Source organism: Oncorhynchus mykiss, chromosome 23 (assembly GCF_013265735.2).
Source record: "Oncorhynchus mykiss isolate Arlee chromosome 23, USDA_OmykA_1.1, whole genome shotgun sequence".
Classification (NCBI taxonomy): Eukaryota; Metazoa; Chordata; class Actinopteri; order Salmoniformes; family Salmonidae; genus Oncorhynchus; species Oncorhynchus mykiss.
The window spans coordinates 873178-888044 of NC_048587.1; the positions used below are offsets into that span (position 1 = coordinate 873178).

A 14867-nucleotide genomic window follows, 5' to 3' on the forward strand; every position below is an offset into this window, starting at 1 on the left:
GGCTCGGCACGACAGGGGAGACTTGGTGAATTGGAGTCATTCAGAAGGTGTCAGTAGCAGCCTCTCTAACTCAGCATGTCAAGCCTCTCTAGTCACTCTCTATCTCAGCATGCCAAGCCTCTCTAGTCTCTCTGTAACTCAGCATGTAAGAGCCACAGAACAACAGGCTCCTATCTAAGACATCAGGTGTCCTGAACAGTGGAATAACAGGAAGTTAGTACTGAACAAAACATAGAAAGGCAGCATACAGTGTTTCATGAGCTGAAATAAAAGATGGCCGAAATGTTCCATACTCACAAAAAAACGCTTATTTCTGTCCATTTTTGTTGTTGTTGCACAAATTCGTTTACATCCCTGTTAGTGAGCATTTCTCCTTTGCCAAAATAATCCATCCACCTGACAGGTGTGGCATATCAAGAAGCTGATTTAAAACAGCGTGATAATTACGAAGGTGCACTTTGTGCTGGGGGCAACAAAAAAAAGGCCACTAAAATGTGCAGTTTTGTCACAACACAATGCCACAGCTCTCTCAAGTTGAGGAAGTGTGCAATTGGTGTGCTGACTGCAGGAATGTCCACCAGAGTTGTTGCCAGAGAATTTAATGTTCATTTTTCTACCATAAGCCGCCTCTCCAACATCGTTTTAAAGAATTTGGCAGTACGTCCAACCGGCCTCACAACCGCAGACCATGTGTAACCACGCCAGCCCAGGGCCTCCACATCCGGCTCCTTCTCCTGCGGGATCGTCTGAGACCAGCCACCCGGACAGCTGATGAAACTGTCTCTTTGCACAACCAAATATTTTCTACACAAACTGTCAGAAACGGTCCCAGGGAGCTCATCTATGTGCTCGTCGTCCTCGCCAGGGTCTTGACCTGACTGCAATTTGGCGCCGTAACCAACGTCAGCGGGTTCACTTTCGATAGACACGCTGGAGAAGTGTGCTCCTCACGGGTGAATCGCAGGTTTCAACTGTACCGGGCAGATGGCAGACCGTGTGTATGGAGTCACGTGGGAGAGCGGTATGCTGATGTTAATGTTGTGAACAGAGTGTTCCCGGGCAGATGGCAGACCGTGTGTATGGAGTCACGTGGGAGAGCGGTATGCTGATGTTAATGTTGTGAACAGAGTGTACCGGGCAGATGGCAGACCGTGTGTATGGAGTCACGTGGGAGAGCGGTATGCTGATGTTAATGTTGTGAACAGAGTGTTCCCGGGCAAATGGCAGACCGTGTGTATGGAGTCACGTGGGAGAGCGGTATGCTGATGTTCATGTTGTGAACAGAGTGTTCCCGGGCAGATGGCAGACCGTGTGTATGGAGTCACGTGGGAGAGCGGTATGCTGATGTTAATGTTGTGAACAGAGTGTACCGGGCAGATGGCAGACCGTGTGTATGGAGTCACGTGGGAGAGCGGTATGCTGATGTTAATGTTGTGAACAGAGTGTACCGGGCAGATGGCAGACCGTGTGTATGGAGTCACGTGGGAGAGCGGTATGCTGATGTTAATGTTGTGAACAGAGTGTACCGGGCAGATGGCAGACCGTGTGTATGGAGTCACGTGGGAGAGCGGTATGCTGATGTTAATGTTGTGAACAGAGTGTTCCCGGGCAGATGGCAGACCGTGTGTATGGAGTCACGTGGGAGAGCGGTATGCTGATGTTAATGTTGTGAACAGAGTGTTCCCGGGCAGATGGCAGACCGTGTGTATGGAGTCACGTGGGAGAGCGGTATGCTGATGTTAATGTTGTGAACAGAGTGTACCGGGCAGATGGCAGACCGTGTGTATGGAGTCACGTGGGAGAGCGGTTTGCTGATGTCATCGTTGTGAACAGAGATGGTGGTGGGCAGGCATGAAATACTTAAGAAAACATAAGAAAAAAATACTTTCAAGTTTTTTTGCAGGGGGGGGGGATCTTTATTTTACTATTCATATTTTTGACAATTTTTACTTTTAGTCCACTACATTCTTAAAGAAAATAATGTACTTTTTACTCCATACATTTTACCTGACACCCCAAAAACTCGTAACATTTCAAATGCTTAGTGGGAAAATTCACACAACATCCCTGGTCATCCCTACTGCCACTGATCTGGAGGACTCACTAAACAGAGGTCATCCCTACTGCCTCTGATCTGGAGGACTCACTAAACAGAGAACATCGCTGGTCACCCCAAATGCCTCTGATCTGGAGGACTCACTAAATAGAGAACATCCCTAGTCATCCCTACTGCCTCTGATCTGGAGGACTCACTAAACAGAGAACATCCCTGGTCATCCCTACTGTCTCTGATCTGGAGGACTCACTAAACAGAGAACATCCCTGGTCATCTCTACTGCCTCTGATCTGGAGGACTCACTAAACAGAGAACATCCCTGGTCATCCCTACTGCCTCTGATCTGGAGGACTCACTAAACAGAGAACATCCCTGGTCATCCCTACTGCCTCTGATCTGGTGGACTCACTAAACAGAGAACATCCCTGGTCATCTCTACTGCCTCTGATCTGGAGGACTCACTAAACAGAGAACATCCATGGTCATCCCTACTGCCTCTGATCTGGAGGACTCACTAAACAGAGAACATCGCTGGTCACCCCAACTGCCTCTGATCTGGATGACTCACTAAATAGAAAACATCCCTAGTCATCCCTACTGCCTCTGATCTGGAGGACTCACTAAACAGAGAACATCCCTGGTCATCCCTACTGCCTCTGATCTGGAGGACTCGCTAAACAGAGAACATCCCTGGTCATCCCTACTGCCACTGATCTGGAGGAATCGCTAAACAAAGAACATCCCTGGTCATCTCTACTGCCTCTGATCTGGAGGACTCACTAAACAGAGAACATCCCTGGTCATCCCTACTGCCTCTGATCTGGAGGACTCACTAAACAGAGAACATCCCTGGTCATCCCTACTGCCTCTGATCTGGAGGACTCACTAAACAGAGAACATCCCTGGTCATCTCTACTGCCTCTGATCTGGAGGACTCACTAAACAGAGGACATTCCTAGTCATCCCTACTGCCTCTGATCTGGAGGACTCACTAAACAGAGAACATCCCTGGTTATCTCTACTGCCTCTGATCTGGAGGACTCACTAAACAGAGAACATCCCTGGTCATCCCTACTGCCTCTGATCTGGAGGGCTCACTAAACAGAGAACATCCCTGGTCATCTCTACTGCCTCTGATCTGGAGGACTCACTAAACAGAGAACATCCCTGGTCATCCCTACTGCCTCTGATCTGGAGGACTCACTAAACAGAGAACATCCCTGGTCATCCCTACTGCCTCTGATCTGGAGGACTCACTAAACAGAGGTCATCCCTACTGCCTCCGATCTGGAGGACTAACTAAACAGAGGTCATCCCTACTGCCTCTGATCTGGAGGACTTACTAAACAGAGAACATCCCTGGTCATCCATATTGCCGCTGATCTGGTGGACTCACTAAACAAAGAACATCCCTGGTCATCCCTACTGCCTCTGATCTGGCGGACTCACTAAACAGAGAACATCCCTGGTCATCCCTACTGCCTCTGATCTGGAGGACTTACTAAACAGAGAACATCCCTGGTCATCCCTACTGCGTCTGATCTGGAGGACTCACTAAACAGAGAACATCCCTGGTCATCCCTACTGCCTCTGATCTGGAGGACTCACTAAACAGAGAACATCCCTGGTCATCCCTACTGCCTCTGATCTGGAGGACACACTAAACAGAGAACATCCCTGGTCATCCCTACTGCCTCTCATCTGGAGGACTCAGTAAACTGAGAACATCGCTGGTCACCCCAACTGCCTCTGATCTGGAGGACTCACTAAATAGAGAACATCCCTAGTCATCCCTACTGCCTCTGATCTGGAGGACTCACTAAACAGAGAAAATCCCTGGTCATCCCTACTGCCTCTGATCTGGTGGACTCACTAAACAGAGAACATCCCTGGTCATCCCTACTGCCTCTGATCTGGAGGACTCACTAAACAGAGAACATCCCTGGTCATCTCTACTGCCTCTGATCTGGAGGACTCACTAAACAGAGGACATTCCTGGTCATCCCTACTGCCTCTGATCTGGAGGACTCACTAAACAGAGAACATCCCTGGTCATCCCTACTGCCTCTGATCTGGAGGACTCACTAAACAGAGAACATCTCTGTTCATCCCTACTGCCTCTGATCTGGAGGACTCACTAAACAGAGGTCATCCCTACTGCCTCCGATCTGGAGGACTCACTAAACAGAGGTCATCCCTACTGCCTCTGATCTGGAGGACTCACTAAACAAAGAACATCCCTGGTCATCCATATTGCCGCTGATCTGGTGGACTCACTAAACAGAGAACATCCCTGGTCATCTCTACTGCCTCTGATCTGGAGGACTCACTAAACAGAGAACATCCCTGGTCATCCCTACTGCCTCTGATCTGGAGGACTCACTAAACAGAGAACATCCCTGGTCATCCCTAGTGCCTCTGATCTGGAGGACTCACTAAACAGAGAACATCCCTGGTCATCCCTACTGCCTCTGATCTGGAGGACTCACTAAACAGAGAACATCCCTGGTCATCCCTACTGCCTCTGATCTGGAGGACTCACTAAACAGAGAACATCCCTGGTCATCTCTACTGCCTCTGATCTGGAGGACTCGCTAAACAGAGAACATCCCTGGTCATCCCTACTGCCACTGTTCTGGAGGACTCGCTAAACAAAGAACATCCCTGGTCATCTCTACTGCCTCTGATCTGGAGGACTCACTAAACAGAGAACATCCCTGGTCATCCCTACTGCCTCTGATCTGGAGGACTCACTAAACAGAGAACATCCCTGGTCATCCCTACTGCCTCTGATCTGGAGGACTCACTAAACAGAGAACATCCCTGGTCATCTCTACTGCCTCTGATCTGGAGGACTCACTAAACAGAGAACATCCATGGTCATCCCTACTGCCTCTGATCTGGAGGACTCACTAAACAGAGAACATCCCTGGTCATCCCTACTGCCTCTGATCTGGAGGACTCGCTAAACAGAGAACATCCCTGGTCATCCCTACTGCCTCTGATCTGGAGGACTCACTAAACAGAGAACATCCCTGGTCATCCCTACTGCCTCTGATCTGGAGGACTCACTAAACAGAGAACATCCCTGGTCATCTCTACTGCCTCTGATCTGGAGGACTCACTAAACAGAGGACATTCCTAGTCATCCCTACTGCCTCTGATCTGGAGGACTCACTAAACAGAGAACATCCCTGGTTATCTCTACTGCCTCTGATCTGGAGGACTCACTAAACAGAGAACATCCCTGGTCATCCCTACTGCCTCTGATCTGGAGGGCTCACTAAACAGAGAACATCCCTGGTCATCTCTACTGCCTCTGATCTGGAGGACTCACTAAACAGAGAACATCCCTGGTCATCCCTACTGCCTCTGATCTGGAGGACTCACTAAACAGAGAACATCCCTGGTCATCCCTACTGCCTCTGATCTGGAGGACTCACTAAACAGAGGTCATCCCTACTGCCTCCGATCTGGAGGACTAACTAAACAGAGGTCATCCCTACTGCCTCTGATCTGGAGGACTTACTAAACAGAGAACATCCCTGGTCATCCATATTGCCGCTGATCTGGTGGACTCACTAAACAAAGAACATCCCTGGTCATCCCTACTGCCTCTGATCTGGCGGACTCACTAAACAGAGAACATCCCTGGTCATCCCTACTGCCTCTGATCTGGAGGACTTACTAAACAGAGAACATCCCTGGTCATCCCTACTGCGTCTGATCTGGAGGACTCACTAAACAGAGAACATCCCTGGTCATCCCTACTGCCTCTGATCTGGTGGACTCACTAAACAGAGAACATCCCTGGTCATCCCTACTGCCTCTGATCTGGAGGACTCACTAAACAGAGAACATCCCTGGTCATCTCTACTGCCTCTGATCTGGAGGACTCACTAAACAGAGGACATTCCTGGTCATCCCTACTGCCTCTGATCTGGAGGACTCACTAAACAGAGAACATCCCTGGTTATCTCTACTGCCTCTGATCTGGAGGACTCACTAAACAGAGAACATCCCTGGTCATCCCTACTGCCTCTGATCTGGAGGGCTCACTAAACAGAGAACATCCCTGTTCATCTCTACTGCCTCTGATCTGGAGGACTCACTAAACAAAGAACATCCCTGGTCATCCCTACTGCCTCTGATCTGGAGGACTCACTAAACAGAGAACATCCCTGGTCATCCCTACTGCCTCTGATCTGGAGGACTCACTAAACAGAGGTCATCCCTACTGCCTCCGATCTGGAGGACTCACTAAACAGAGGTCTCCCTACTGCCTCTGATCTGGAGGACTCACTAAACAAAGAACATCCCTGGTCATCCATATTGCCGCTGATCTGGTGGACTCACTAAACAAAGAACATCCCTGGTCATCCCTACTGCCTCTGATCTGGCGGACTCACTAAACAGAGAACATCCCTGGTCATCCCTACTGCCTCTGATCTGGAGGACTCACTAAACAGAGAACATCCCTGGTCATCCCTACTGCGTCTGATCTGGAGGACTCACTAAACAGAGAACATCCCTGGTCATCCCTACTGCCTCTGATCTGGAGGACTCACTAAACAGAGAACATCCCTGGTCATCCCTACTGCCTCTGATCTGGAGGACTCACTAAACAGAGAACATCCCTGGTCATCCCTACTGCCTCTTATCTGGAGGACTCACTAAACTGAGAACATCGCTGGTCACCCCAACTGCCTCTGATCTGGAGGACTCACTAAATAGAGAACATCCCTAGTCATCCCTACTGCCTCTGATCTGGAGGACTCACTAAACAGACAACATCCCTGGTCATCCCTACTGCCTCTGATCTGGAGGACTCGCTAAACAGAGAACATCCCTGGTCATCCCTACTGCCTCTGATCTGGAGGACTCACTAAACAGAGAACATCCCTGGTCATCCCTACTGCCTCTGATCTGGAGGACTCACTAAACAGAGAACATTGCTGGTCACCCCAAATGCCTCTGATCTGGAGGACTCACTAAATAGAGAACATCCCTAGTCATCCATACTGCCACTGATCTGGTGGACTCACTAAACAGAGAACATCCCTAGTCATCCCTACTGCCTCTGATCTGGAGGACTCAGTAAACAGAGAACATCCCTGGTCATCTCTACTGCCTCTGATCTGGAGGACTCACTAAACAGAGAACATCCCTGGTCATCCCTACTGCCTCTGATCTGGAGGACTCACTAAACACAAATGCTTTGTTTTGTAAATGACGTCTGAGTGTTGGAGTGTTGGAGTGTTGGAGTGTTGGAGTTTTGGAGTGGTGGAATGTTGGAGTGTTGGAGTGGTGGAGTGGTGGAGTGGTGGAGTGTTGGAGTGTTGGAGTGGTGGAGTGTTGGAGTGTTGGAGGGTTGGAGTGTTGGAGTGGTGGAGTGGTGGAGTGGTTGAGTGTTGGAGTGGTGGAGTGGTGGAGTGGTGGAGTGGTGGAGCGGTGGAGCAGTGGAGTGGTTGAGTGGTGGAGTGGTGGAGTGTTGGAGTGTCGGAGTGTCGGAGTGTCGGAGTGTCGGAGTGGTGGAGTGGTGGAGTGTTGGAGTGGTGGAGTGTTGGATTTTTGGAGTGTTGTAGTGTTGGAGTGTTGGAGTGTTGGAGTGTTGGAGTGTTGGAGTGGTGGAGTGTTGGAGTGTTGGAGTGGTGGAGTGTTGGATTGTTGGAGTGGTGGAGTGGTGGAGTGGTTGAGTGGTGGAGTGGTGGAGTGTTGGAGTGGTGGAGTGTTGGAGTGTTGGAGTGTTGGAGTTTTGGAGTGTTGGAGTGGTGGAGTGGTGGAGTGGTTGAGTGGTGGAGTGGTGGAGTGTTGGAGTGGTGGAGTGTCGGAGTGTCGGAGTGTCGGAGTGGTGGAGTGGTGGAGTGTTGGAGTGGTGGAGTGGTGGAGTGTTGGAGTGGTGGAGTGGTGGAGTGGTGGAGTGTCTGAGTGGTGGAGTGTCTGAGTGGTGGAGTGTTGGAGTGTTGGAGTGTCTGAGTGGTGGATTGTCTGAGTGGTGGAGTGGTGGAGTGTTGGAGTGTCGGAGTGGTGGAGTGGTGGAGTGTCTGAGTGTTGGAGTGTCTGAGTGGTGGAGTGGTGGAGTGTTGGAGTGTTGGAGTGTTGGAGTGGTGGAGTGGTGGAGTGTTGGAGTGTCTGAGTGGTGGATTGTCTGAGTGGTGGAGTGGTGGAGTGTTGGAGTGTCGGAGTGGTGGAGTGTTGGAGTGTCTGAGTGGTGGAGTGTCTGAGTGGTGGAGTGGTGGAGTGTTGGAGTGTTGGAGTGTTGGAGTGGTGGAGTGGTGGAGTGTTGGAGTGGTGGAGTGTTGGAGTGTTGGAGTGGTGGAGTGGTGGAGTGTCGGAGTGGTGGAGTGTCGGAGTGGTGGAGTGTTGGAGTGTTGGAGTGGTGGAGTGGTGGAGTGGTGGAGTGTTGGAGTGTTGGAGTGGTGGAGTGGTGGAGTGGTGGAGTGGTGGAGCGGTGGAGCGTTGGAGAAGTGGAGTGTTGGAGTGGTGGAGTGTTGGAGTGTTGGAGTGTTGGAGTTTTGGAGTGTTGGAGTGGTGGAGCGGTGGAGCGTCTGAGTGGTAGAGTGGTGGAGTGTTGGAGTGGTGGAGCGGTGGAGCGTTGGAGCGGTGGAGTGTCTGAGTGTCTGAGTGTCTGAGTGTCTGAGTGTCGGAGTGGTGGAGTGGTGGAGTGGTGGAGTGTCTGAGTGTCGGAGTGGTGGAGTGGTGGAGTGGTGGAGTGTTGGAGTGTTGGAGTGGTGGAGTGGTGGAGTGTTGGAGTGGTGGAGTGTTGGAGTGTTGGAGTGGTGGAGTGGTGGAGTGTCTGAGTGTCTGAGTGTCTGATTGTCGGAGTGGTGGAGTGGTGGAGTGGTGGAGTAGTGGAGTGGTGGAGTGGTGGAGTGGTGGAGTAGTGGAGTGGTGGAGTGGTGGAGTGGTGGAGTAGGGGAGTGGTGGAGTGGTGGAGTAGTGGAGTGGTGGAGTAGTGGAGTGGTGGAGTGGTGGAGTGGTGGAGTAGTGGAGTGGTGGAGTGGTGGGGTGGTGGAGTGGTGGAGTGGTGGAGTGGTGGAGTGGTGGAGCGGTAGAGCGGTAGGGCGGTGGGGCGGTGGGGCGGTGGGGCGGTGGGGCGGTGGAGCGGTGGAGCGGTGGAGCGGTGGAGTGGTGGAGTGGTGGAGTGGTGGAGTAGTGGAGTGGTGGAGTAGTGGAGTGGTGGAGTGGTGGAGTGGTGGAGTAGTGGAGTGGTGGAGTGTCGGAGTGTCGGAGTAGTGGAGTGGTGGAGTAGGGGAGTGGTGGAGTGGTGGAGTGGTGGAGTGGTGGAGTAGTGGAGTGGTGGAGTAGTGGAGTGGTGGAGTAGTGGAGTGGTGGAGTAGTGGAGTGGTGGAGCGGTGGAGTAGTGGAGTAGTGGAGTGGTGGAGTGGTGGAGTGGTGGAGTAGTGGAGTGGTGGAGTAGGGGAGTGGTGGAGTGGTGGAGTGGTGGAGTGGTGGAGTGGTGGAGTGGTGGAGTGGTGGAGCGGTAGAGCGGTAGAGCGGTGGGGCGGTGGGGCGGTGGGGCGGTGGGGCGGTGGAGCGGTGGAGCGGTGGAGCGGTGGAGCGGTGGAGCGGTGGAGCGGTGGAGCGGTAGAGCGGTAGGGCGGTGGGGCGGTGGGGCGGTGGGGCGGTGGAGCGGTGGAGCGGTGGGGCGGTGGGGCGGTGGGGCGGTGGAGCGGTGGAGCGGTGGAGCGGTGGGGCGGTGGGGCGGTGGGGCGGTGGAGCGGTGGAGCGGTGGAGCGGTGGAGCGGTGGAGCGTTGGAGCGGTGGAGCGGTAGAGCGGTAGAGCGGTGGAGCGGTGGAGCGGTGGAGCGGTGGAGCGGTGGGGCGGTGGAGCGGTGGAGCGGTGGAGCGGTAGAGCGGTGGAGCGGTGGAGCGGTGGAGCGGTGGAGCGGTGGAGTGTGCCCCTGGCTATCCGTAAATTAGAAGAATGGAAAATGATGCTGTGTGGTTGACATTATAAGGATGTGAAATGATTTATACTTTTACTTTTGATGCTATTTTTAAAACCAAATACTTTTAGACTTTTACTCAAGTTGTATTTTACTGGGTGACTTTTAATTGAGTCATTTTTTACTAAGGGACAGTATTTTTTTAATTTTTACTCAAGTATGACAATTGGAAACTTAAGTATCTTTACTTTGTCATTAAGAACTGCTCTTTACATAACACAGACTGACCAAGTGAATTCAGATGAAAGCTATGATCCCTTATTGGGTGGTGGAAATACTGACACTACACTCTTAGAAGGAAAGAAAATGGTTCCTAGAACCATGGAGTGTATAGCTAGCCATGTGTAGAGGCTAGAGGGTAGCCTCATACCCAACTCTGTCCAAATATGTAGAAATGGTTGAGTAGACTGAGTAGAGGTCATAGGCGAGAGGTCAGGGGTTAGTAGTGGAACAGGAATGTATGTTCTGAGCCAAGACGTTCTCAATGGGAAGCAGATGGTTTATTAACTACTGTAAACCCAAGACTCATGTTCTCAATGGGAAGCAGATGGTTTATTAACTACTGTAAACCCAAGACTCATGTTCTCAATGGGAAGCAGATGGTTTATTAACCACTGTTAACCCAAGACTCATGTTCTCAATGGGAAGCAGATGGTTTATTAACCACTGTAAACCCAAGACTCATGTTCTCAATGGGAAGCAGATGGTTTATTAACTACTGTAAACCCAAGACTCATGTTCTCAATGGGAAGCAGATGGTTTATTAACTACAGTAAACCTCGTCAACAATAATCACACCGGAGAACGAGAACAACAGTGACCGGCTGGTGGAGTAGAGTTTTCTGGCAGGATTAAGAATTACGTGATCCTGTTGTTGGAGGAACCACAAATCCACTCATATATATATATATATATAAACCTTAATATGATGCACAGCCTGTACAAAAAAACAGTTTTCTCCCCAATTTCGTGGTTTCCAATTGGTAGTTACAGTCTTGTCACATCTCTGCAACTCCCGTACGGACTCGGGAGAGGTGAAGGTCGAGAGCCGTGTGTCCTCCGAAACACGACCCAACCAAGCTTCACTGCTTCTTAACACAATGCCAACTTAACCCCGGAAGCACCAATGTGTCAGAGGAGGAAACACCGTGCACCTGGCGACCGTGTCCGGGTGCACTGTGCCCGGCCCGCCACAGGAGTCGCTAGAGCACGATGGGACTTGAACATCCCTGCCGGGCCAAACCCTCCCCTAACCCGGACGACGCTGGGGCCAATTGTGCGCCGCCCCGTGGGTCTCCCGGTCACAACAGAAGCCTGGACTCGAACCCAGAATCTCTAGCGGAACACAGCTGGCACAGCGATGCAGTTACCGTAGACCACTGCGCCACTCGGGAAGCCGCATCTAAACATCTTCTAAATGACTCCGTACTCATTGATTAATTGATGGAAGAACCTTGATCAAAACCTTTTCCAGTCCGTTATCAGCCTGAAAATGTAATCCTGGCATGTTTATGAAAAAAGGTAAAAAATGACATAGTGTTTTGATCAATGCATTGCAGTTAATGTTAAACGATGAGTGTCACAGGGTTTATGCCTAAGTCAATACATTGCATTCAATGGGGACGTGTAGAGAGAAAGGCATCACAGACATGACACCCTCTTCTCTCTCTCTCTCTCTCTCTATCTCTCTCTTCAATCTCTTTCTCCCTCCTTCTCTCCCTCTCCCTTATCCCCCTCCATTCTATCTCCCTCCTTCACCCTTTCCATCTCTCTCTCCCTCCTCCACCTCTCTCTCCTCTTTCCCACCTACACAGAGAGGATATTGACGTATATACAGTGCCTTGCGAAAGTATTCGGCCCCCTTGAACTTTGCGACCTTTTGCCACATTTCAGGCTTCAAACATATTTTTTTGTGAAGAATCAACAACAAGTGGGACACAATCATGAAGTGGAACAACATTTATTGGATATTTCAAACCTTTTTAACAAATCAAAAACTGAAAAATTGGGCGTGCAAAATTATTCAGCCCCCTTAAGTTAATACTTTGTAGCGCCACCTTTTGCTGCGATTACAGCTGTAAGTCGCTTGGGGTATGTCTCTATCAGTTTTGCACATCGAGAGACTGAAATTTTTTCCCATTCCTCCTTGCAAAACAGCTCGAGCTCAGTGAGGTTGGATGGAGAGCATTTGTGAACAGCAGTTTTCAGTTCTTTCCACAGATTCTCGATTGGATTCAGGTCTGGACTTTGACTTGGCCATTCTAACACCTGGATATGTTTATTTTTGAACCATTCCATTGTAGATTTTGCTTTATGTTTTGGATCATTGTCTTGTTGGAAGACAAATCTCCGTCCCAGTCTCAGGTCTTTTGCAGACTCCATCAGGTTTTCTTCCAGAATGGTCCTGTATTTGGCTCCAACCATCTTCCCATCAATTTTAACCATCTTCCCTGTCCCTGCTGAAGAAAAGCAGGCCCAAACCATGATGCTGCCACCACCATGTTTAACAATGCGGATGGTGTGTTCAGCTTTGTTGCTTTTACGCCAAACATAACGTTTTGCATTGTTGCCAAAAAGTACGATTTTGGTTTCATCTGACCAGAGCACCTTCTTCCACATGTTTGGTGTGTCTCCCAGGTGGCTTGTGGCAAACTTTAAACAACACTTTTTATGGATATCTTTAAGAAATGGCTTTCTTCTTGCCACTCTTCCATAAAGGCCAGATTTGTGCAATATACGACTGATTGTTGTCCTATGGACAGAGTCTCCCACCTCAGCTGTAGATCTCTGCAGTTCATCCAGAGTGATCATGGGCCTCTTGGCTGCATCTCTGATCAGTCTTCTTGTATGAGCTGAAAGTTTAGAGGGACGGCCAGGTCTTGGTAGATTTGCAGTGGTCTGATACTCCTTCCATTTCAATATTATCGCTTGCACAGTGCTCCTTGGGATGTTTAAAGCTTGGGAAATCTTTTTTGTATCCAAATTCGGCTTTAAACTTCTTCACAACAGTATCTCGGACCTGCCTGGTGTGTTCCTTGTTCTTCATGATGCTCTCTGCGCTTTTAACGGACCTCTGAGACTATCACAGTGCAGGTGCATTTATACGGAGACTTGATTACACACAGGTGGATTGTATTTATCATCATTAGTCATTTAGGTCAACATTGGATCATTCAGAGATCCTCACTGAACTTCTGGAGAGAGTTTGCTGCACTGAAAGTAAAGGGGCTGAATAATTTTGCACGCCCAATTTTTCAGTTTTTGATTTGTTAAAAAAGTTTGAAATATCCAATAAATGTCGTTCCACTTCATGATTGTGTCCCACTTGTTGTTGATTCTTCACAAAAAAATACAGTTTTATATCTTTATGTTTGAAGCCTGAAATGTGGCAAAAGGTCGCAAAGTTCAAGGGGGCCGAATACTTTCGCAAGGCACTGTATGGACTAGGGTTGAGCTGAGAGAGGACAGGAAGCTAGGGTTAGTTACTGTCAGGACTAGGGTTAGTTACTGTCAGGATTAGGGTTAGTTACTGTCAGGACTAGGGTTAGTTACTGTCAGGACTAGGATTAGTTACTTTCAGGACTAGGGTTAGTTACTGTCAGGACTAGGTTTAGTTACTGTCAGGACTAGGGTTAGTTACTGTCAGGACTAGGGTTAGTTACTGTCAGGACTAGGGTTAGTTACTGTCAGGACTAGGGTTAGTTACTGTCAGGACTAGGGTTAGTTACTGTCAGGACTAGGGTTAGTTACTGTCAGGACTAGTGTTAGTTACTGTCAGGACTAGGTTTAGTTACTGTCAGGACTAGCGTTAGTTACTGTCAGGACTAGCGTTGGTTACTGTCAGGACTAGGGTTGAGATGGGAGCGGACATGAAGTCAGGGTTAGAGTTTGCTTGAAATCAACTCTAGTCCTGTCTGTCTGTCTGTCTGTCTGTCTGTCTGTCTGTCTGTCTGTCTGTCTGCCTGCCTGTCTGTCTGCCTGTCTGCCTGTCTGTCTGCCTGTCTGTCTGTCTGTCTGTCTGTCTGTCTGTCTAACTGCCTGGCTGCCTGTCAGATATACTGACAGACCGGCACAGAAGACAGACAGACAGACGTGCTAATCAGGGGTTTTACAGTGTGATGGCCCGTGACATTGGCTCACATTAATCTTCTCGTCAAAGCTGGAGATGACGTCGATGAATACTTCGACTCAGTGCCCCCGATTAATAAAAATAAATGCATAGATGAGGTGATACCGATAGTGTCTTTCCAAACGTTCCCGAATCAAATAGCAGCCTTGTAGGAAAATAGACAGAGAGAGACGCTGCTTATAACCTGGGAGGTTATAATATGGTTAAACAGTGCAAATACGACCTGCGCAGATCCATCAAGATGGCCAAAACACAAGTATAGGGAGGAGCAATTCAACGGTTCGGACAAGGCGAATGTGGCAGGGGCTCCTAACAATCACAGATTACAAAGTGGAGGAGCAATTCAACGGTTCGGACACAAGGCGAATGTGGCAGGGGCTCCTAACAATCACAGATTACAAAGTGGAGGAGCAATTCAACGGTTCGGACACAAGGCGAATGTGGCAGGGGCTCCTAACAATCACAGATTACAAAGTGGAGGAGCAATTCAACGGTTCGGACACAAGGCGAATGTGGCAGGGGCTCCTAACAATCACAGATTACAAAGTGGAGGAGCAATTCAACGGGTCGGACAAGGCGAATGTGGCAGGGGCTCCTAACAATCACAGATTACAAAGTGGAGGAGCAATTCAACGGTTCGGACACAAGGCGAATGTGGCAGGGGCTCCTAACAATCACAGATTACAAAGTGGAGGAGCAATTCAACGGTTCGGACACAAGGCGAATGTGGCAG

The 14867-nt window shown here is 49.8% G+C and overlaps 1 protein-coding gene across 1 annotated transcript in view; it reads right to left on the reverse strand.

The window, feature by feature from the left end:
* Positions 1–14867, reverse strand: part of LOC118943914 (extensin-1-like) — a 48142-nt gene that overhangs the window by 28742 nt on the left and 4533 nt on the right. Inside the window, exon 3 of the mRNA XM_036960832.1 lies at positions 9555–9964. Coding sequence (XP_036816727.1) covers positions 9555–9964 — 410 coding nt within the window. The remainder of the gene's footprint in view (positions 1–9554; positions 9965–14867) is intronic.